Source organism: Hesperophylax consimilis, chromosome 3, assembly GCF_061612785.1.
Source record: "Hesperophylax consimilis isolate HC1 chromosome 3, BYU_Hcon_1.0, whole genome shotgun sequence".
NCBI classification, from domain to species: domain Eukaryota; kingdom Metazoa; phylum Arthropoda; class Insecta; order Trichoptera; family Limnephilidae; genus Hesperophylax; species Hesperophylax consimilis.
In genome coordinates this window covers 37,716,654-37,740,108 of record NC_142838.1, presented here as the reverse complement: position 1 = coordinate 37,740,108, position 23,455 = coordinate 37,716,654, and the positions used below count along the sequence as shown (strand labels likewise).

The 23,455-nt window shown below is 36.7% G+C and overlaps 2 protein-coding genes across 4 annotated transcripts in view; one reads left to right on the top strand and one right to left on the bottom strand.

Annotated features, from left to right (window-relative positions):
- Positions 1-2,571, top strand: part of LOC149425431 (uncharacterized) — a 93,139-nt gene extending 90,568 nt beyond the window's left edge. For 2 of the 3 annotated variants that reach the window (XM_089650642.1, XM_089650643.1), the window contains exon 41: positions 2,366-2,571. In XM_089650642.1, coding sequence (XP_089506768.1) covers positions 2,366-2,434 — 69 coding nt within the window. In that variant the 3' untranslated portion in view covers positions 2,435-2,571. The remainder of the gene's footprint in view (positions 1-2,365) is intronic. The other variant, XM_089650644.1, reaches the window with a different exon arrangement.
- Positions 2,572-2,584: 13 nt separating this feature from the next.
- Positions 2,585-23,455, bottom strand: part of Cand1 (Cullin-associated and neddylation-dissociated 1) — a 42,460-nt gene continuing 21,589 nt past the window's right edge. The window contains exons 14-23 of the mRNA XM_089650645.1: positions 22,824-22,992; positions 22,151-22,299; positions 16,580-16,740; positions 9,987-10,185; positions 8,922-9,041; positions 8,331-8,468; positions 7,228-7,416; positions 5,890-6,133; positions 4,520-4,666; positions 2,585-4,402 (exon numbers count right to left, since the gene is read on the bottom strand). Of these exons, the coding sequence (XP_089506771.1) occupies positions 4,272-4,402; positions 4,520-4,666; positions 5,890-6,133; positions 7,228-7,416; positions 8,331-8,468; positions 8,922-9,041; positions 9,987-10,185; positions 16,580-16,740; positions 22,151-22,299; positions 22,824-22,992 (1,647 nt within the window). The 3' untranslated portion in view covers positions 2,585-4,271. The remainder of the gene's footprint in view (positions 4,403-4,519; positions 4,667-5,889; positions 6,134-7,227; positions 7,417-8,330; positions 8,469-8,921; positions 9,042-9,986; positions 10,186-16,579; positions 16,741-22,150; positions 22,300-22,823; positions 22,993-23,455) is intronic.

Below are 23,455 nucleotides of genomic sequence, written 5' to 3'. Positions count from 1 at the left end.
GCATTAGAAAAAATATTAGAAAAATATATATCTATAAATTTGGATAAATATTTAAATAATTTGGGCATTATTGATGAATGTCAGTATGGCTTCCAAAAACAAAAAAGCTGTGATAAACTGCTCGAAAAATTTTCCAATTATATAAATTCAGAGCTTAACTCAAAAAAACATGTACTAGTATTATTTATTGATTTCTCAAAAGCTTTCGATACACTCAGCCATACACAATTAATCAAGGTACTCGAAATCATAGGAATCCGTGGTAAACTCCTATCATTTTTCAAAAACTATTTAACAAATAGAAAAATGTATGTAAAGATTTTGAATGTAATGAGTAATTTTAGATTTATTAAATCAGGGGTGCCACAAGGGTCAATTTTAGGACCAAAATTATACATTATATATGTAATTGCCATGTCTAAACTTTTTAAAATAGCCCGTAGATTTATTTTTGCTGATGATACTGCACTAGTTGTCTCTAATGAAAACCCTGAAATAGCTATTCAAGAATTACAAATTGACTTTAACGAACTACTTAAATGGTCTCATGATGTAGGATTAATTATTAATGTCAAAAAAACTAAATGCATGTATATAAGATCACCGAGCTTGAAAATGTGGAACTTACCTAAAATAACTGCACATAATTTTGATTGTATACATAAAAAAATGGATAATATCTGCTGCTGTGAAAAAATTGATTTTGCAAACGAATATACTTACCTTGGCATAATCGTAGACAATAACTTTAAATGGGACAAAAGTGTGATCAAAATTTGTAACCAGCTCCGATGTTTAGCGAGTAATTTTTATAAATTAAAATTTGTATTGCCTCGATGTACTCTCAAACTTATATATCATTCTATGGTCGAATCAATACTTAGATATGGAATTCGAACTTGGGGACACTCGAGTAATATTAATATTAAATTCATTCAAAATCTACAAACTGCTATAATTAAAAAAATTGTTAAACCTAGCATTTACAAACAAAGAAACAACTTAAAATTACTGTATGGCTCTGAGGGCCTACTCCCAATTAAAGGGCTTCTCTGGTTTATTATAATTATGGATAATGCGGGAGAAAATGCGTACAAAAAGCCATTGGTGCATAGTCACAAAACAAGATTTACTGAAAAAAAAGGCCTAAAAATTCCACTAATATCAAATAAGTATGGTAGCAGAACACTTGACTATTTGATACCTGTGATTTATAACAAATTTAACAAAAACTTTAACTTGAAAAATAATGAGGAACCCTGCCCTAAACTGACAAAAAAGTGGTTAATAAATGAACAAAACGTTTATCTATCCTAAACATTATATTTGGTATTAATATTTAAACTTAAGCTAATGTGTATTATGTTATAACATTAAATGGTAGAACCTACAGACAAGCTGATTGTCACAGCTTTGTGGGACTACCCATATCTTATATTGTATTAAATGTAATTATATTAAATTTAATAAATAAAAAAAAAAAATAAAAAAAAAAAAAAAAAAATTTGATTCACTCAAGTGAATTTTAATAATTTCAATGCGTTGTTGAAGCGTGTATCGTTCCATTTTTGTTAATGGCGTAGTTTCTACTTGTCAAATGTCAAAAAATGACGGCTTCAAAAGTAACATCTACCGAAATAGCGGGCTATTCAAAATAACACCTCTTATTGGAAAACCTGTATAATAAAAATAATACTAATAAATAAATGTTTTACTTTCTTGCTTTTTTTGGATCAAATAGAGATAATGATATCCTTACTGGGATCGAGACCGTGCTGAGGATTTCATTTAGACTATTCAAATTTAGTAGTATGGATAATATGAAGTAATTATAAATATAATATGTAGTGTTTTTTCTGAAATAATAATAAATACATTACATGGTTTTTTTAATGCACTAAGTGGTTTTGGTTTCAGTCTGTATGTATTTGGTGTCAGTATATCTTCTGTTTCTGATCTCCCTATGTTATGCATCCAGCTTTATATTTTTACCATCAATGAAACTGTGGAAGTTTGTTCCATGCTTCCACTACTATATTTGCAAGCAAGTATTTCCTAGGATTTTATGCAAAAGGTGTTTTGTTAATTTTTTTTTAAGTGTCATGGAGATTGTGTTGATGGTGAAGACCAGATAAAATTTTGAACGTCTCAATCAAGTCACCCTTTCTATTCTTTCTTTTAGGGTGTTAGTTTTAGTTCCTTGAGTCTATCTTCATGTTGCTGGTGTTTCAAAGCTCTGTGAAACGTCTCTGTACCCTCTCTATTAAATCTATAATCCTTCACAAAATATGGACTCCATATAATGAGTATGTATTTGTAGCTGAATGTGGTGATAACTAACTGTTGGTGATGTTGTTTGTTCCAGAGCGACATAGTGAGCCCGCCAGTCCGCTCAGTGAGCATGACCCCCGGACTTCAGAGAAAGGCCAAATAATTAATATATTGATTCCCACATTTCCCTATCATTAAACAAACCTGCCTCCATAAATTTACTAGTTAAATAAAAATATGTATATTATTATTGTTGTAACATGATTTGTATCTTTTGAATATATTTAAATATTAAAAACAATTTGAATTTTTTTCAAAAAATTTATTCACCTCTCAGACATTTTAACATAATATATCTCATACACACACATTTTCCAGTGAATTGAAAGAAATAGCACATGTACAAATGAGAATTTAACTCTTTTCTAGGTAATACTAGAAAAGTCATTCCTCCGATCTACGGAACAAACAGATATAACAAGTTTCTCCACCACGAGATATCACAAAGTCGCTTTTGCATCAAATAAATGTAAAAAGAAACAAATATCTCTCTACTGAAAACTTTGCATTGGTTTATTGTTTACATATTTATTAGTATGTAGCCTATTTGGCTAAATTACCTCTGGTCCAGAGCTAGTCCAAGAGATTTCTAAAGACAAATACTGATCGTCTTTTAAATGTTAATATACCCAAACAAACTCTCTACTAAATCCAAAAAAAAAAAAAAAACATTTCTAAGTCATAATTTCTTGATATATCCACATAGTTAAAAGACTTACTTAGTGAAAAATTACTAGCTGTTCTCGCCAGTTAGAAAAAATAATATCACACGGAATGATGATAATTAATATAACATAATTTTCATCTACATACACATCTTTCTTTCCACAATCATACGCGTCTTACGCATTGAGTTCACCGTATTTTACTGGTGAAAATGAAATTAATTTATTCTTATGCAGTGTGCACATACACATAAAGGCCAGAAAAAATATGTATCCAATAACTGCCCTGCAACGTTATTATAAAACGGTATATTCAATTTGTCTCTTGAAATTTTTATTAAATGCAAAAGATAATGTTTATCAAAGTAATAAAATTGCAAAATTGCCAAATGCAAATTAACAAGCATGCTGAAAAAATCATTATTCCAGATCAATAAAAAGTTTGTATTTATTTTTTCCCAGTGCAAAATGATATATGATATAAACTATTATATTATTTGCATAGGTAAGGTACTCACTCATAAAAAGGTATCTCTAACTAGATGATTCGAGAAATCAACCTACAGAGTATCAGGCAAAATTATCCATCCTTAAAAGTGCAAATCTATCTCCATGCGGACCATATTTAGTCAGTTTTCAGGGGAGACAAAAACTTGGCGGCAATTTAACGCACTTTTCCCAAATACATATTTCTTGTCTATGCAAGAATATTTTTTCTGCCATCAAATGGCATTTCGGGATGACTTGACCGATGATGGATTCGCAATGACAAAACTCTACTTTGTAAAGCGCAGCAGATACAATAATAAAGTAAAAAAACAAGCAAGCACCCTTTAGCGGAAACGCTGGGGAAAGAAGTACATAAAAGTTTTTATTAATTTTGTTTATTTTTATCAGGTAAGTGTAACCTTTTCGTAAACATGCAATAAACCATTGGAAAATTGCTTCTGAATATAATATAAATAAAATATATAATCAAAAGTAGGCAAATTGGCGTGATTATTATATTTTAGTTAGCACAATTACCTACTATAGTGGTACAGTAAAATAAATTAATAAAAGCGACACGAGTACATTTTTCAATAGAAAGTAAAGGGTTATAGATCGAATGGGAAGATTAAAATAAAAACCCTATTTGACGGTGATAGTTTCCTAGCACTTGTGTGCTTGTGGATGGATATTTAGCCTTACCTACGACGAGAGAGTAAGAAGGAAGGTTGGTTGGTTCAGTTAGTTGGTTGCTTGGTTTGTTGGATGGCTCGGCACTGGCTGGCCTCAACTCTGGTCCATGAGATTTGGGTCTACGCTGCCGCCACTGGAGTCCTTCAGGATGGACTCAAAGATGGGGTGCAGTTCGGGGAAGGAGTTTATCTGCGCCACAAACTCCATTAGATGGGGATTTTTATCTGGCAAATAAAAAAATATTGTTATTGAAAATTCACCAGAAAAGCTTTAAGAAGTTTTAAATGAAAATTCAATGAATTCTATTCAGTTCAAGCGGTGAAAGCTGTAATTGTAATTACCTGCTTCTGGGATTTGCAAGAGAGCGGCGGCCGCCCGCATGGCTGACCTCTTGAGTTCGTCTTGCTTCTCGTACTCCTGCTTCACGGAGTTTGCCTTCACTTTGGTTGTGCACGTCACTCTCAGGGGCTCCACGAGGCCTTCCAACCCTGAAAACAACAAATACGTTACATTAAACTATTTGTTTAATATTATTGACTTTAAAAACCTTATCAAATAAATGCCCTCAAAAATGAAAATAATAAAAATTAGATATTTGAAGTATCCATCTGTCACTTTATCCCTTTTGACATGGAACAGTTGATACGTCATTTCTTGACAGTTCATGCCATTTGTAAGTGTATCAAATCTTCTTCTATATATAAAGAAGAGCGTCTGTGGCGACGTGGCATTGCTTTTTACATTTTATATAAAAATTACATTTTTATAACTAAATTAAAACATACAAAAAAAAAATCTACAGATTTATCCCGAGATTGATGAAATTTTGCATACTTGATCTCCAAAACAAAAGGAAGGTCTGTCTATATGATATTTAGAAAAACTTTGTGTGAAGCCAGGGCAACGCAGAGAAATTAGATGGTAGTATATAATATAAAGAGTATCTGTGGCGGCAGTCTACATGAAATTTACATCATCATTTTACAAATATCGATATAAAACTTCATAATTTTACAGTAATCAATATAAAACTTCATCATTTTACAGTAATCGATATAAAACTTCATCATTTTACAGTAATCGATATAAAACTTCATAATTTTACAGTAATCAATATAAAACTTCATCATTTTACAGTAATCGATATAAAACTTCATCATTTTACAGTAATCGATATAAAACTCCATAATTTTACAGTAATCAATATAAAACTTCATCATTTTACAGTAATCGATATAAAACTTCATCATTTTACATTAATCGATATAAAACTTCATAATTTTACAGTAATTGATACAAAACTTCATCATTTTACAGTAATCGATACAAAACTTCATCATTTTACAGTAATCGATATAAAACTTCATAATTTTACAGTAATCAATATAAAACTTCATCATTTTACAGTAATCGATATAAAACTTCATCATTTTACATAAATCGATAAAAAACGTCATAATTTTACAGTAATTGATACAAAACTTCATCATTTTACAGTAATCGATACAAAACTTCATCATTTTACAGTAATCGATATAAAACTTAATAATTTTACAATAATCAATAAAAAACTTCATAATTTTACAGTAATCAATATAAAATTAAGAAGGAAGAAAAAAGGGGTATGGTAAGTTATGTTCTTTTCGCATGAACATCTAAAAATGGTCAGTATCATTGAATAGTTGATTGGCCGTAACGCTGTTGTACTCACTCTGTAACACCACGGAGGGGCAGAGATGCGCCAGGCGCGCCGTCATGAGGTAGGTGAGCATCTTGATGTCGTAATGGTCGCGCAGGCCACCCTCCACGTGTTGCAGGAAGAGGAACACATCCAGGCGGTCCAAGCACGTGCCCAGCAGCGTGTACATGCACTCAAAGGCGGCTTTGCGCAGGTCCAGCCCGTCGTCCACTGTGTGCTTAAAGGGTCCCATCTCCACCTCGCGAATCAGCTCTTTCTACAAATGCAAAATAACAAAACATTTTAGGACGGATAGAATAAACAACGCATTGACACTATTCAGCTATTTCTTTAAAAAATATATATTAATGTACTGACAGTGATTAAGATAAAAAAAAATAGTAAAGAATAAATAGCAACCTTCCAAAATAGCGTACAACAAACAACATAAAATAAGAACAAAAAACACAAGAGACAATAAAGTTTGAGTCAAGTGAAGTCAAGTTATAACAAGAGATTCAAGAAATGATGTAAAGTTCTGGGGACTATTGCTAAATATGTGCGGAATCTTCCCAACAGTGTTATATAGTCGCACAAGAGATTGAGAGAAGGTTAAGATGGTTCTTTGGAAAGGAATATGGAAAGTTTTGAGGTTTCTTAACCCATTGGCCTCCGAATTGTTTTGTACCGAAGTTTTAAATCTGCAGTGGTGTACTAAATCTTACATAACTTTTAAACTAAACATGCAAACGAAACAATTTTTTTAAATTTACTCGTTCATTGAATTAAGGTATGCAAAAAATATATGCAGTTTTTTGAAAAATAATATTAATATGATTAAACGAGGATATAAAAATATTTTTTTTATAAAAACCATTTTTTTTTCTTTTTTTTATAATTGGATTAAGAAAAGTTTTACATTAATCATACTTATGACCATAATATATTTTATTTCAATTTGGGCTGATGTTATCCGCCCACCACGCATTTTACGAACAAGCTTGTCAACCACGAACCACACGCTATTTAAAAAAAAATTCAATGACGCTGAAATATAACAAAATTTCAATCGTAAATATCAGGAAAAAACTGTACCAACGGAGTCCTGCCAATTACTACGAAATGAATGCTTAATTATCTACAGAGCGATTGGCATTTAAAATTTTAAACACAGATGTCAATAATGTATCCCTTTTTCGTTTTTAAGCCGACGACACCAGACCCGCCGGGACGGCGTCGTTTGAGGCCAATGGGTTAATAGAAGGTTGATATTGATTTGGCCAAGAGGGAAGATTGTATAAGGTTAATATGGATGTGAATGAGTATTCTAGGAACACAAAATAAAAAAAAGATTTAAGGTTTGGTAGGTACCTTGACTTTGGTCTCCTGGTAGAGCTGCGGCAGGATGTCATCTAGCAGGTCGCGCACCAGCGAGGGCTTGTTGTGCGCGGCGGAGTTGAAAGCCACCAGCGCCACGCGCCGTACGCCCAGGTCGTGGTCCCGCAGCGTCCACAGGAACTCGCCCATGCACTCGCGGAGCAGCGGGTCGATGGCTTGCGGCTGGAATGTTTCAAATGCCACGAATACCATTAGTTCTTACATTAGGTATTTTCAAAATACCTAGACAATTAAAGCACCTCTTGTGGTAGATTTATAGGCATTTTGTTTGAATTCATCAATACCCCGCACAAGAGTCCCGACTCTCCAGAGCCAGTGGGACTTTGACATCCTCAAACCGAGGAATGTTGTGAGGCTGGTAAGTATATACAATTCGGGAGGGGAAGAAGAGAAAGAATTTATACAGGAAAGTTTTGGTATATACAGGGTGTATCGGCACGTACCCGACAAACTTTAACCAGCTATTCCTTAGCACATTTGGAGTAAAAAATGTTATGGGCACTTTGCTGTCCGGTAGCATTTTTTTTTCAATTAAAAACAAAAAAATTTAAAATTTCCACACTACATCACTGTTATTGGCATTGCGTTTCGTGTTCAACAGCTGTTATAAGCAAGTATATCAAAAAGCGTCTTCGCTTTTTCGCACACACTAAATAATAATAGTTAAAAATGAGACGAATGGTGCCGTGCCATAAGTAAGTGTGCGCCAATATAGGTACACACGTGCATTATTCAACGGAATTCGAATAAAATATTTGCCAGATGGGTTTTCAAACTTTGACAAAGGATAAAACAGTGGTGACATGTGGTGAAAATATGAATAGTAAATTTTTTATTAAAAAAAAACGTTACCGGACAGCAAAGTGCAAATAAGATTTTTTACTCCAAATATGCTAAAGAATAGCTGGTTAAAGTTTGTCGGGTACGTGCCGATACACCCTGTATACACGTCAAACAAGTTTTGTTACACTTTAATTCAAATTGTTTGACTGCGTATGATGCATAAATAGAGAATGTGGATAGTATTATGAAGTGTGTATGTGTTGAATGAAGATTGATTCATCTATTGTGCATACCTGATCAGAGATAGTGAACTTGATGGCTGTGACGGCGGTGGTCCTGGTGAGGGGCTCGGGGGCCTGCAGGAATGTCTGCAGCTCGGGCAGCAGTACTCGCGGCTCCAGGAGGCACAGCTTGCCCAGGCATTCAGATACCTGCAACGCAAAACCAATAAACATATTAAAAGCCCATATTTACTTCCTCTCCTTCCGTCGTATGGTAGGGGTCAAAAATGGACATCAGGATCCCTGAACTGGTTTCAGCTTTTAAACCGTATCAATTCATTAATTAAAATGAAATGCTCAGTAGTCTGCGCCGCAATACAATCATCATCACTCATGTGAACACAATGGCTGTGGGGGCCACCTTATTCTATTGATGGAGGCTTATAGACTAGGAAGAACCCAGGCTGTCTCTACGGTAATTTTAGATTTACAAAAGGGACAGAAATTGGCTTTTACTGAACCTTTATGAAAGGATATAGCACTAAGGCTTTACTCTTAACATTCTGTGGCGGATCATACAACAAACTGCATACAACAGAAGTTACCTAATATCATTATTTTCTTAGTTACAAATTATTTCAGAACAAAGAATGAAAAACTTACAACATTTCTAGAACCTTCTTCAGCGCACTGACAGTGTCCTGCCAGCTGCTGCCAGATTGAGGGGATGAAGGGGCGCAGCGCCTCCACTCCCTGGGGGCTGCATGACTGCGAGGAGATTATCTATGAAAAAAACAAATAAATAATGAAATCATAGGTTAGACGAGTCTTCTTCTTCATATAGCTGGTTACCCACAAATGGTGATGGAGGTTCTTCATACATTAGTGTTATATATTGCACTTGAAGTGAAATGATACTAAACTGCGCTAAATAAATGCTATGTGATTCTTATTATTAATACAGACTTAAGTCCCCATTTGTACATTACACTTAATTCTTTTTTAGCATGGTGGATACATTCCACCAGTGGCGGTTCTAGACTTTTAGTGAGCTAGAGTGGTAAAATTGAAAAATTGGACATTATTTGGGGAGGCACAGCCTGAAAAGTCACGGACCGCCACTGAATTTCATAGAATATTGTGTAAAAATAAATTTAAAAAAAAACAGTACATATTATTTTACTTGGTTTTGCGCCCAGTTGGGCTTTTACATGCATTTTAAAACAGAATCTATCTAGTAAGCATCGAAAATTATACAAAAAAAAATGAAAGTTCATGAATATAAAATAATAATATTAGTAAAACATGTAACAGTAACATAAAATATTATAGAAACTAGAACAATACTACATATAAGACAAATCACTAAAACTAAATTACCAACGCTACTATAATTTGTAGGATTCAACAAAGTGCTGTTATAAATTACGCTTAATTCTATAAAGGAGTCAATAAATATATCAATAGTACCCCCCCATACTTGTTGCCAGATCATGCATCCTATTGGTCAGTGAGCTATTTTGCATAGTAATGGGAGATAGGTACCATTGTAAAATGTATATTATAATGCTTAAGACAATAAATGCATCCATGTTAGCATGTTAAGCACGAAATCACTTTCAATTTAAACATTTTCCAAGAGACAGGATTAGTTCTTGTATTGCAATAATTGTGATAAATTACAGACTTTGTTATTTTAGTTAGTTGAAGAAGTAATGGAAATGTTACCTCCTTGAGCGAGTGCAGCAGGAGGTACTGCCTCTTGGGCGTGACCTGGATCTCGTGCAGGATGAAGGGCAGGAACTGTGGCAGGTTGCCCACGGCCACAGAGCCCAGCGCGTAGCTGGCTGCCGATTTCACCTCTTCTGAGGGCGGCGAGAACGATGCCAGTAAGATCTCCTTCAGATTGGTGATGGGGCTCAAGTCGCTGCAAACAAACAATATTACACACCACATTTTCATTTTAAAACAAATATTTAAGATAGGATGGTTAAATTTCAAATACGTTGTCATGGCCGAGGAAAGGAAGTGAATTGGGATGGACGATAAAATATCCTGGCATTGAAACTGGAAATATGCATGTGATTGTTTGGCAGAATGTAGCTCTCAGTTTAAGACTAGATGAACTGAAAACTGTTCTCCTGCAAAATGTTATTGTGGGAAAATTGTATCAGAAAATGGTCCAGACTTATAAACTATCTTCTTTCTTGTTTTCCAAACATAATAGAAATAAATACATAAAATAATGTGAATATACTAATTACTAATAAAATTGATATATTGCAAGTTTTTCATCGTTATGCCAACATTTCCATTATTTTATAAGTAAAAATATCAAAACCAAAAAAAGGTCATTTCACTTTGGCAATGCAATATGTCGTGTAATATTTTTAATTGAGCCGCTATCAATAACAACCCTTACGTAGATGGCGATAAGGTTTAAATTCCCGCTTAACACCATCCGCCTGTTTTGATTTATGCAGGAAAAAAACATGGCCAAAAAGTGCCTTTTATTTTATTTTGTGGATGTTCAGGCATAAATATCTAATTTTTTTTCGATCATTTTATAGATAACTTAATTTGCCACATTAAACAATAAAATCATAACCTAAAATGGGTTCGTAAGTAGGAGATTTTGAACTTTAAAGCAGTTTTCATAGGCCTTATAAATTATTGTTTCTGGGCTTATAAAAAGACTTATGTAAAAAATACTTGATTATTTCAAAGGTCAAGATGTATTCTACTCGTAGTATTTAATTAAAGCATCTGAAACATTTCTAGGCGACCAAATTTTCAAACCAAAAACACATGATTTTGCATTACTACGTATGGCATCGCCTTAAAGGGCTTTCTTGGCATTCCCGTGTCGAGATTATTTATTTATTAACGCCCTTTTTAGGGGCTTTTACATATGAATAGTAAAAATTATACAGAACATAACTAAACTGCCTCTGTAACAATCTTTTGTATTTGTTAAGTGATAAATTAAAGATGTCCACTGACTGGGAATAATTATTTACCTCCATAAGTATTCTGGGCAATGAGGAATACATATGGTAGTTAGTCCCAGAATTTCTACACTGAAATAAATCCCGACTTCTAGAATTACATAGCAGAATGCGAAAGCTTATCAATGCAAGCGATTCTGAATTATCAAATTATCATTTAGAATTTCATATAGAAATATTAAGTCGGACAAAATCGTTTTCTCCAAAAATTTAAGCATATTCATTTCATTTAACAGTGTTGTAGTTAAAAACAAAATTGCACGAATATCCATTTTAAAACTTAGAAAATGTATAAATTTATTTTGTATTCTTTCAATAGCTTGTATATGAATAATGTAATGTGGGTTCCAGATGGCGAGAATCGTGCTCAAGTTGACTTCTAACAAAGGCAAAATAAAACAGTTTAATTCACTTACTATTGTAGAAATTTCTAGTTAACCTAGTTAAAAATCCCAACATTTGTAAGCCCTTGTTAGAAATTTCTGTTATGTTACAAATAGCTTTCAAGTACATTAAAATGTTTCAGAATCGGATAATACCCATTGTTAACATACCCTTGAAATTAAAACATTATATATATCGTCGCATTAATTCGTAGACTGCGTAACTCCAAATTTTTCGAAAATACGTTTTTAATGCCATCTGGTGTTAAAATTAGTCCCGCATCGACTAGTAAAACTCGAAAATTTATAAAAAAATTAACCTTTTAGATCAAGGCTGCCCAACCCCAGGCCCGCGGGCCACAATGTGGCCCGCGAACGAATTATAAGTGGCCCGCGTGAAACATTTTCAAAAAACCCGCCAATCCGCCAATTTGAAAAAGTGTCGCGGGCCCGCGGTAAAACAAACAATGCAGCTTGCGTGCGGTCACCAGTGTTGCCAACGACGGCGATTTATCGCTATTTAGGCTACTCAGGACGAGAATCAGCGACGAAAAAATCTAACCTGTTGAACTTACTTTTGAAACAAAAATACACCGGTTTTCGATATAATATATTTTTTGCGTCGAAATGGAATCCTGTAGCCACCCCCCCCCCCCCCATGGAATTCTAAAAATTGCTGTGGGGTATCACATATGTTGTTCGGGTGTGCGGAAATTTTTCTCAGCGAAGTTCCGCAACAACCCCCCCCCCCATGGATTTCAAATATTTTGTGGGGGAGCACTTATTTAGATTTTTTTTTGTGGGGAATTATCTTTCATAGAAATTCTCTAACAACCCCCCCCCCCCCCATGGAAATAGGAACCGTCATGTATTCAGTGGCCCGCCAGTGATTCAAAATCGTCAATTTTGCCCAACTGCTAAAAAGGTTGGGCAGCCTTGTTTTAGATAAACACAAATTAGGAAACTGCGTAAAATCATGGTGCCATTTTTACTCGCGAATACTTCGTAACTCCTTAATTCAGTATTGGCCGGTGAGCCGTGCACGCTTGTTGTGTTTTTGAGTGAGGAAATTTATTTACGGTGTAATAGTTTTACCGTGAAATTAACTGAGATAAGTTGATTAAATCAATTTTGAACATTTTATAACCTTAATTTTAATTGTGAAGTCACGAATAGTGTTTTGTATCTGTAGTCTAAACTGACGTCTTCTGCACCGTGTGACGCTCTGCCGTAGCTCTCTTGTTTTATGTGCCTCTGCGGTTGCGTTCACCGCTTTTACAGTGGTACCTGCTTATCACCACACGCCCTCCTGATGTCATCATCACTGCACGAATTGATTTAACCAACCCGGAGCTCTTCGCGTCCTACCTAATAGGTCGTTGTTCTGTGATTATCTCTTCTTCAAGGTTTTTCTCCACCACCACCACCTCTTTGCACGTGGATTTCCTTCCGATTCATATCCGGATCCGGTTCTTCACTGTCCTCTTCAAACAAACCCAAAATATTGACGGTGGAACGTGCGGCAATTCCATCTCGTCTCTCCTCAGACACAGTCCGTTCTCTGTCCGGCATCTTTTCGCGGGTCAAGCACATGTCTTGGTATGCCATCTATTTCGATGTTGTTGACTGAAGTAAGTCCTGTCAGGGCCCGTTCCCACTTCCGTTTTCAAATCGGAGGCGGGTCCCGTTTTAAAAACGGATGCCCTAGTGGCTGTAGTGGATGTATGGAGCTGTTCACACTTGTCCGACACGATTTGAAAACGGATCCGACATTTTTTGTCGGATGGCTCGCCTACGCAGCGCGTCCGTTTTCAAATCGTGTCGGCACACGCTCGCTCATAGTGTTGTATGGAGCTGTTCACACTTGTCGTCCAGTCGTTCCGGCAGAGTCCCCGCCAAACCCCGACCCCTCCCCGCCCGCTCCCTGTCGCAAGGAAGCAGGCACGCTGCGTGCTTGTATTTGGTTATTTTGTTAAGTAAATAAATCAAAACTACAATAATGGATAAGGAAATAAATCCCGAAAATTTAATACCACTGGTCGAAGAAAGAGTATGGTAATATTTTATCTTCAACTAAATAAAAACAAAACACTTGGTGTACACAACTTTTGTACATCAAAATTTTTATTTTTATTTTTTTAAGTTTACTTTTTTTAAATTTTAAAGCTTTAATGAGATGCACGGAAGAGCGTATTAGTTTAATAAACACATAATAAAAAATATTTGAGTTGTTATTGTTTTCTTACTTTAAAATATCGATAGCCTTTCTTCAGGACAAATGCACTTTCTCAATTTTCTATTTTGATATGTTAAGCTCTCTGAAACTCATTCCAGTAGATGGTTAAAGGAAGTGATAGACATTCTCTTAAGCCATTAAGCACCCTTGAGGTGATTTTTCATGGTGAAAACGGCGCTAATAAATAATCCAATCATTATTATTCTAAAATAATTAAAGAACTTTAGTTCATCACTTCTCAACTCACCAATTAACACTTGGAAAATTCCTACAGAAAATCATTCGGCTATGATTGGGCGTACCCAAAATTTTCTTTTCACTTTTTTCCTTCTTTTTAATAAGTACAACATGACAACAAGAGCTTCATCGTCGTCCATTGCGCACCATTACTGAAGAATGAGCAAATAACATGTTTTTGTTGAATCGACAATTATTTTTTTTCGTAGAGTATGGTCCGTTTTTAAAACGGATCCGTTTTTAAAACGGTAGTGTGAACAGGGCCATTGGCCATCCGTTTTTAAAACGGGACCCGCCTCCGATTTGAAAACGGAAGTGAGAACGGGCCCTCACCCTTCCATGCACGATGTGCATCTCCCATCTACTGGCTTAACCGCAAGAAGATCGCCCACTTAGAACTCAGTCAATACTTCCTCTTCTATATTCACTTGCGCAGAAGGGTGTCTCCACGAGTAAGTGTGAACTATACTAGACAGCGCAACACCTTGATCATCCTGACTTTTTGCAGCCAATGATTGTACCAAAACACTGCCTGCAGGGGATCGCTACGGTCGAATTTGGCAGCCATCTCTGGTCTGGAGCCCCTAAATACCTGAAAAAAACCCTTGACTCTGTGCAGAAACGGGCGGTCCGTTTGATAGATTCCCCAATCTTAACAAACGGACTGCAATCTTTAGAGCACAGGCGTCAGGTAGGTATGCTGTCCTTGTTCTATCGGTATTACAATGGAAGATGCTCTGAGGAACTAGCGTCATTGATCCCTTCGGCACCGGTGTGTAGTCGGGATACACGCCAAACGCGCACCCAACATTTGTACACAGTTGACACTTGTCACATGAGAATGGGTCGCTTCTACGATTCGTTCTTAAGTTCAACAGCTCGGCTGTGGAACGAACTGCCGGCCTCTGTGTTTCCTCCCTCCTACAACATGGGACTCTTCAAGACCCATGTTCACTCCTTCCTCTCCACAAAAAGACCCTCCACACAGCATCCCCAAAGATGACATAGGCCCTGAGGGAAATTATTTTCTTCAGGGCCTCCTGTGTGGAGTAAATATAAAAAAAAAAAAAAAAAAAAACTTCTGGCTGCAGTTCTCTTTATTGTTTGATGATGTCGTTCAACTATACCGTTTCCAGCTGCTCGGTATGCCGCGCGAAATCTTTGACGAACATTCCATCTCTTACACTTAACTGTAACACTGTAGGAACAAAATGCAGTACCATTGTCCATGAGAACTACTTTGGGCGGGCCTCTTTCCCGAAACACTTCTTCCAAATGTCTGATAATCGAAGCTGCATTATCTGACTCGATTTCCCGCCACACGGCAAATCTACTTGGACCGCAATCGATAAATGTGAGTAAACATTTCCTACCGAAATGAGTAACATCAACTGCCAAGCGACTCCAGGTTGTCACAACATTAAGATTACCCGCTTCATGGGATGATGGCGGAGGGTCAATTGTCCTGCATTGTACGCAGGAACGCACGCATCTATCGACGTCCTTTCTTCTCGCCTCGGGATCGACCAGCCGGGCAAGATGAAACGTTCACTTTACTCCAAAGTGATGCTGAGCATGAAAAGTTTCTACGCTTAAAGCACATGTTTGCTCACCAGTTCCACTTTCAAGTCTCTCCCACCTATCTTCACACTCTGAGGAGTCTCTTTCACAACGTTTCCTGTCATGGCTACTTTTTGCCCGGGTCATGCAAACCCTAGTAAGTACATCAGTTTTATTTCTACAGGACAACAAGGGTGATCGACAATGTCAGATCAAATTCTTCTACAATCTCCTTCATCAACCCCAAGCGTCACTTTACGAGCATCTCTGACACGACTACACCCGGTCAGTGTAGATCTCACCCAGCACAAAACCGTCGCCGAATCTGTAATGATCTCCAGAGTTTGAAGATTTCACTTGAGAGTCAGATTTAATCCCTTAAGGAAGGAAAAGTACCAGCATTTACAAGACTTAAAACAGACATTAGAAAAGGATTACCACTCCTTTTACGATAACCTTCCGCATCATTAAAATCATTAAAATGCATCTAAATAGACTGCCTCGACATATACATACATTGTTGTGTTTTATTTTGTGAATGTAAAATTCCTATCTCCCAAATTTTCCGCTAGGTTGTTCATAAAACTGTTCGCAGAAAAGTATGTATCTTTTGTAAAATACGTATCTCCATTCTCGGTTTTTATGTAAACTTCCTAACTCCGATTTGAAATAGAAAGCCTTAAATTACAAAAGTTTGATGATTGAAAATAAATTTCGAAATATATTATATGTTCGAAACATAAATAAAAAGAATGAGCCGTCTTTCATTTTTTTCACTACGAGGTTTTTTGTGCCTCCTGTAAAATTTTACATTTGGTGGTTACGCATTCTACGAATTAATGCGACGATATGTGAGTTACTATATGAAAGAATTATCCTTCAAAAAAGTAGACTTACATGTGTCTTCCGATCTCGGCAATGCCCAGCAGAGCAAACATGTGGTGGGCATCGCTGGTGGGGGAGTGTGCGTCCTGCAGGAACTGCTGGGCCACTCGGAGCGCCTCCACTGGGGTCTCCACTGTCAGGGCCGATACACACTTGGCTAGCGAGTGGAAGGCCTGCAAATCCAAGGGAGATTTCACATCATGTTTCTACATTTATTAAATTCAAGCACATATTAAGGAACTCCAGCCCATTGTAAATTTTTTTATCGATAATGACCTTCTAACTTTAATACCGGCATAAATATTTTTGTAGTAAGTTTGACCTATTTTTATTTAACAGAAAATTATTTTCTATGATCTTTTTCAAAATTGGAATTATAAAATTCGCGGATTATTATAATTCCAATTTCGACAAAGATAATAAAAAGAATTTTCTATTAAATAAAAATATTATATTATGGGCTTTGATTATATAAATGTCTAGATTGAGCGTTCGAGCGACGAAACGCCAAAAAAAATATCAGCCAACTGTTGGCTGATAAGCTCGTTCAGTCCGCACAGTTGCGAAACTATCGCTGTGCGGTAAACACGTGTTGTGTGACATTTGAAAATGACGATTTGCGCTATAACATTGTGCAGAAATTACAAAGGACGATTGAAAATAACTAAAAATGTTACCTATCATAGGTAAGTTACCTTTTCAAATAATAATAATAATAATAATAATAATAATTGGATAATTTGTAGAGCGCCGTTTTTGTGAAAAATCACCTCAAGGGCGCTGTACAATTTATTTCCTAGGATCTACATTTGTTATTTAGAAAAGATACCAAAACATACTTACCTGGCAAGTCACTTCCAACAAACACACTTATATTAAAAAGTTTATGCTTATAAAAGATAGAACTGCACGCAGAGGACACTATATCAAAAAACACTGGTCGTCGCATGATCTTAAGTCTGCTATAGTTTTTATTTTAATTTAAATGTATTTTAACTGTCTTAAAAGCCTACAAATTGTTAGTTGTTATCATTTTTATTTATTTATTTTTAATAATTATTTTTATTTATTTTATTTTATTTTTAGTATTTTTACATTTTGTTAATTTAAATTTAAATTGCCGTCAACTGTGAAAGTGGAGGTTTCTGAAATTATGGATACGACTGTCTGAAAAGGTGCGTTTTAAGTTTAGACCTAAATTCTGTCGAGTCTGCGATCATTCTCAAATCATGTGGCAGTCCATTCCAGGCTTTAGGTCCTGACACGGCAAAAGCACGCTCACCGAACTTAGTATCTGGTGTGCGCTTTGGTTCCTTCAACCTTCCGATAGCTGATGACGTTGCTGACCTAAGGGTTGACTGTCGGGAATTGGAATCTTCTGGAATACACAATTCTGATAAATAAGCCAAAGCCATTCCGTTAAGTGACTTAAATACCATCCAGCATACCTTGAACTGGATTCTTTCAGGACATTTGAGCCAGTGCAGATTTTTGAGATGCTCTGAAATGTGGGAGTATTTAGATACTCCGGTGATGAGCCTTGCCGCGGCGTTGAAAACGGATTGAATTTGTTGATTTGACATTTAGGGAGACTTGCATATATTCCGTTGCAATAATCTAGACGTGAAACAACATAGGAATTGACTAGCAATTTAGTCGCCTCTGTTGGCAGGTTTCTCCGCACTGCTTTAATTTGCCTTAATTGAAAGAACCCCGTGCTTACAGTTCTGTTCACCTGAGTTTTAAGGGAAAAATTAGCGTCCAGATTGACACCCAGTAATTTGATGCACGTTTTTGGAGTGATGTCACTTCCGGAAATGGTTATTGGGGAGTTTTCAATGTTATGCTGACGTCTGCTTGTAGCAGTCCACAGAAACTCAGTCTTTGTGGGATTCAGTTTCAATCTATTTGAGGTCATCCAGCGAGTAATTGCTTCTATACACTCAGTTATACGAATTTTTAGACTGTTTATTTCTTCTGGTAAGCAGTAAAAATAAACTTGCTGGTCATCAGCGTAGCAGTGAGATAGAAGGCCGAATGATTCTATTATTTTAGCGACATCATTTGTGAAGAGGATGAAGAGTAGTGGGCCCAGAACGGACCCTTGGGGTACTCCAGATGAAAGGGTTGCATAATTTGATTGGTTTTTTCCTACTTTTACGGCTTGTAAACGGTTGGCCAGGTACGATGTCAGCCAGGTCTTAACATCACAGTTTAAACCAAATGATTCATCTAATCGTTTAATAAGAAAGTCATGGTCAATCGTGTCAAATGCAGCACTCATGTCCAAGACTGAAAGAAGTGCCAGTTTACCCGACTCAATGGCAGTAGTTATGTCCAAAACACGTAGTAACCCGGTTTCTGTGGAGTGGAACCGTCTATATGCAGATTGGTATTTAGTTAATAATTCATTTGAATTTAAGTGACATATGACCTGTGAGGCAGCGATTTTTTCTAATATTTTTGATATAAAAGGCAGATTTGAAACGGGTCGGTAATTTGAAAGATCTTCAGCGTCCAGTTGTGGTTTTTTTAATAATGGAGTTACGATAGCTGATTTAAGGGATTTTGGAAAGTCACCCGTGCTAAGTGACTTATTGAAAAGATGAACTAAAAAGGGAGCAATTTCATTGCAACACTTTTTCAGTAGCCACGTTGGAATAGGGTCGAGCGAACACTGCTTGTTCGGTGAAGTAAGAATTAATTTCCTTACTTCTTCTAGGGATGTAGGTTTGAAGGCAGAAAGGTTTTCTCTATTGCATTTAGTAAAATACGGTGGTGGAGCGTAGGTTGTTAGGGCTCGTATTGACTCAATTTTGTCAAGGAAAAACTTGGAGAAGATTTCCGGAGCTATGTCGATTGTAATTGGTGCATGGACATCAGCAATGACTGTCTTAACCGAGTTCCAAAGACTACGTGGATTTTGACGCTCTGAAGTGATCCTATTTGTCCAATATTCAGACCTTTTTGAACGGATTAAGATCATGTACTCTTTTTGAGCCTGTATCCAATCGTTCCGTGATGTAACCCCCGAGTGTCTGTAGGACCTCTCTAATTTACGCATCAATCTCTTCTGGCTCCGACATTCTTCGTCAAACCAGGCATCAGATTTTCGTAGACGCCGAGTTTTTGTAGAAATTGGAGCATATGTATTTAAAAGGGTTGAAAGGATGGTGTTATAATCTGCTGCTAGTTTGGTTGGCGACTCTGTTTCCCATGCGCTATGTGTACAGAGCGGAGAAGCTTTTAGTTCTGACAGGAAGTCGTCAAAGTTAAAACCGCGCCATGCTCTTGATGTGATAGTAACGTAAGGAATTTTCGGTGGGTTAAAATCGATTTCTGCGCGAATAAGTCGATGGTCTGATAGTCCTACATCCACACTATCCGCTACCAGAAACGGACCGCTTGACTTTGAGATAAAAATGTCCAAAGTTCCGCCAGCATCGTGAGTTGGGGAACTAACCCATTGACGGCATCCGAAGCAGTCTAATAAATCAGTGAATTTAAGAGTATTTGGTGATTCTAGATGCTCTAAGTGAATGTTAATGTCGCCTGTTATGAAAATATTATCGGAAAGTCCCACAACCCGCTCGAGAAAACACGAAAATTCATTAAAAAAGTCCAAAGTGATTTGTTTTGAACCAGGCCGGTATAGGGTACATAAAATGAATGATGCTCCTGCAGACGAAACTCGGCATCCCAAGTGCTCAAAGGTTCGGTATGCACCAATTGACACCCTTGTTAAACGCAAGCCCTGGCGACCTAAAATCACGATACCTCCGTGATTTACGCTAGCGATGTTGTCATCCCGAGAAATTGTTGCTTTAGGTCGGGCTTCTTCTAGCACGACATAACCTAAAGCTCGGAGTCTCTTTATTGAAAAAGAGTCACTATTTTCGTGCCAAGTCTCAGTTATGGCCAGGACATGAAGATTCTGTTCGTTGAAAACCTCCCCTACTTCCTCTATCTTGTTATTGAGAGATCTAACATTCCAGGATCCTATACCTAGTTGACGGCTCTTAAAGTTGGCATGCCGTTGTATACAAGCATTAACTGTGTTATATTCTCTCTCCGGATTCGGGAGAATTTGAGTTGCTACTTTTCCCTGTTCTTCTGTTAGCGGTGACGTAACTATTTCGATGCTGTGTTCTAGATGTTTTTTCCTACTGCGTCCAGCTCTGCAACCACGAAACCTAATTTTACGGGTAGTTGTTTTAGTAATAACGCGTCCAAGGTTATACAGCGATATCTTTGCAGCTATTGCAGGGTCCAAATAGACACTTTCACTATTAAGTCTGAGTAGTGTGGCCCGGTCATATCCGACATTGTTTACAACCATCATAGCCCAGAGGATACCCTCATAAATCACTTACACGCACTTGAAACTGTTCACTAGTCTATCACCGTGCACATGTGGTAAGCATTTAAAACCGACGACCGATGTTTTGCCTTTCACTGTGCACTTTTTGGATAACGTGGCAGATTTGAACTAAAAATATGTAAAACTTTATATTAAAACTTGAATTAAGCCCGAAGGGGCTACAGAAAAATTATTTTACTTTTATACACGTAAACTAAAACTTAATGCGGTTATTTTATGCTAAATTTACACCTGGAAAATTGAGGACTTCCCAGGATTTCAAAAATAAACTCGGAGCGCTTCCAAAAAGCAGCCGGCAGCCCCGAAGAGCGCCCGAGTATATATCAAAGCCATATAATAACCATTTAGTTAAAGAAACAATTCAGTTTTAATAGTGTAATTTAGTCTTACAATCGTCTTGACAACGCCATATTTTGACGCATTGTTTACAGGGTTGCCTGTTCTTTAAATTAAAATACCCACATAAGGTAAAAATTGCAAGGCGCAAATGACGCCGTTCTATTTATAAAGAACATTAACTTTAAATTCAGTAAATTTAAATGATTCATCTCTTTAAGAAATATAAGAATCTAGTAAATAAAAAAAATAAATTTAGACACAGCGACACCTGCCGGCCATTTGGCAGCGTCTAGGAATGTATCTTTCTTATTTTCCGTATTTCTTGTTTATTTGTTAAAAATAATCAAATAAAAATAAATCTCTTTTAACAATGATTTTATTTTCATTTATATCATTATATTTATGTAGAAAACTATCTTACTTAAATGAATTCAAAATTAAACGAATTATAGGTCCCGCAAAATCGAAACATATTTTTTCCCAACTTTTTTGGGAAATACTAGGGAGCTGGTATCACTCAATACGCCTACATTGACGTTAAGCGCTTACGTCAACGATATAAGTTGCGTATACTTGTGTGCGTGACACGCACACAAGTATTTCAAATCTGGCCTGCTCTTTCTGTCGGAATAACAGTGCGACACTCTATCTAGACATTTATATAATCAAAGATTATGGGTAGTACCAACTTTATCAGTTGTCTGTTCCAATTTTAAAAATGACACTATTCAAAGAAAAATATAAGTTCATTGAACCAGATTTCACGGGGATAAACACGGACACACAGACAACCGAAATTAGTATGTTTGATGATGTGGCTACTATTTTAATGTTGATGATAGTTTTGAATACGTAGTGCATACCTGTTTGTGAAGATGGGGCAGAGCGTTGTGTGGCACGAGTTGCTTGACGGGAGCCACCAGCAGCTGCAGCAGGTCCTGGTAGCCGAGTCCGGGCAGGCCAGTCTTCACCAGAGCTTGGAACAGCTCAAGCATGGAGTTCAGGGCGGCACCTTAACCAAAATTCTTTAATTGAACTACGATTTTTGAGATAAATATGGCTGTAGTTTAATAGAATTCACGATACAGACAAGATTCATTGGAGGGGACCAACCCTTTCCCAATGGCTGTGTTAGAAAACCGATTGCTTGACCTCCTTAGCCGCACACATCAGGACTCATTTATTTTTAAAACGATTCTAGATCTTCCAATGTCCCTGCACTGATTGTTAGTACGAAATAATGTATGCTTACTTACATTAATAGTAACACAAAATAAGGACACATCAGAGATGTGTTCGCCTGATGGTTTGGCATCTAAATTGAAATAATAAAGAAAGAAAACAAAATGTATTTACAAGTGGAAGTATGATTAAAACATGAAAATATACAAGCTGCGTATCGAGGGCAGTTTACCCCACTATCACAGGACAATCCCGGCGAGAATGAGCGTGGCGAGCGGCCTGGCCACAACGAGCCCAAGCACCCGCATCCCTTAAAGACAGACAAGATTCAGAAGTTAAAAGGTATAGCAGTACCTTGTAGCAGTGGACTCCTGGCCAGGGACAGCACCTGCGGCAGGGAGGTGCGGTGCAGGTCGGCCATGGCGATGGGGTGCGAGGCACACACGGAGCACAGCAGCCCGAGGGTCAGCTGCGCGATGTGCAGGTCACTTTCGCTGACCAGGGGCGGCAGCTCCACCAACACCTGCATCAGACAACAAAACATATTAGCAATCACAATTTTTTTTATGTTTTCTGACAGGTATTATATTTTTCTTTGAATAATTTGTGTATTGCAGAATGTAGCTCCAAGTTTAGACTTGATAAACCTAAAAATGTTCTTCTGCAAACGTTACTTTGGGAAGATTGTATCAGAAGATGATCGAAACTTTAAGACTACCTTCTTTCTTGTCTTCCAAATTAAATTAAACTATTGTACAGTGAAAATATTCATACTTGTACTGGATTCTTACAGATATTCTCACTTACATGAGTTATCATCTAGTTACAAAAACTCAGTTTCATATTACACAAATAAATTTACAAGAAAATTTACTGTGAAAGAAAACAAAATATAGTAAATTATCACAATTCTTGCAAAAAATATTTTTTCAATATGGTTGGATAATCAAATAATGCCCAGGATCCCCACATTTTCCTCATAAAAC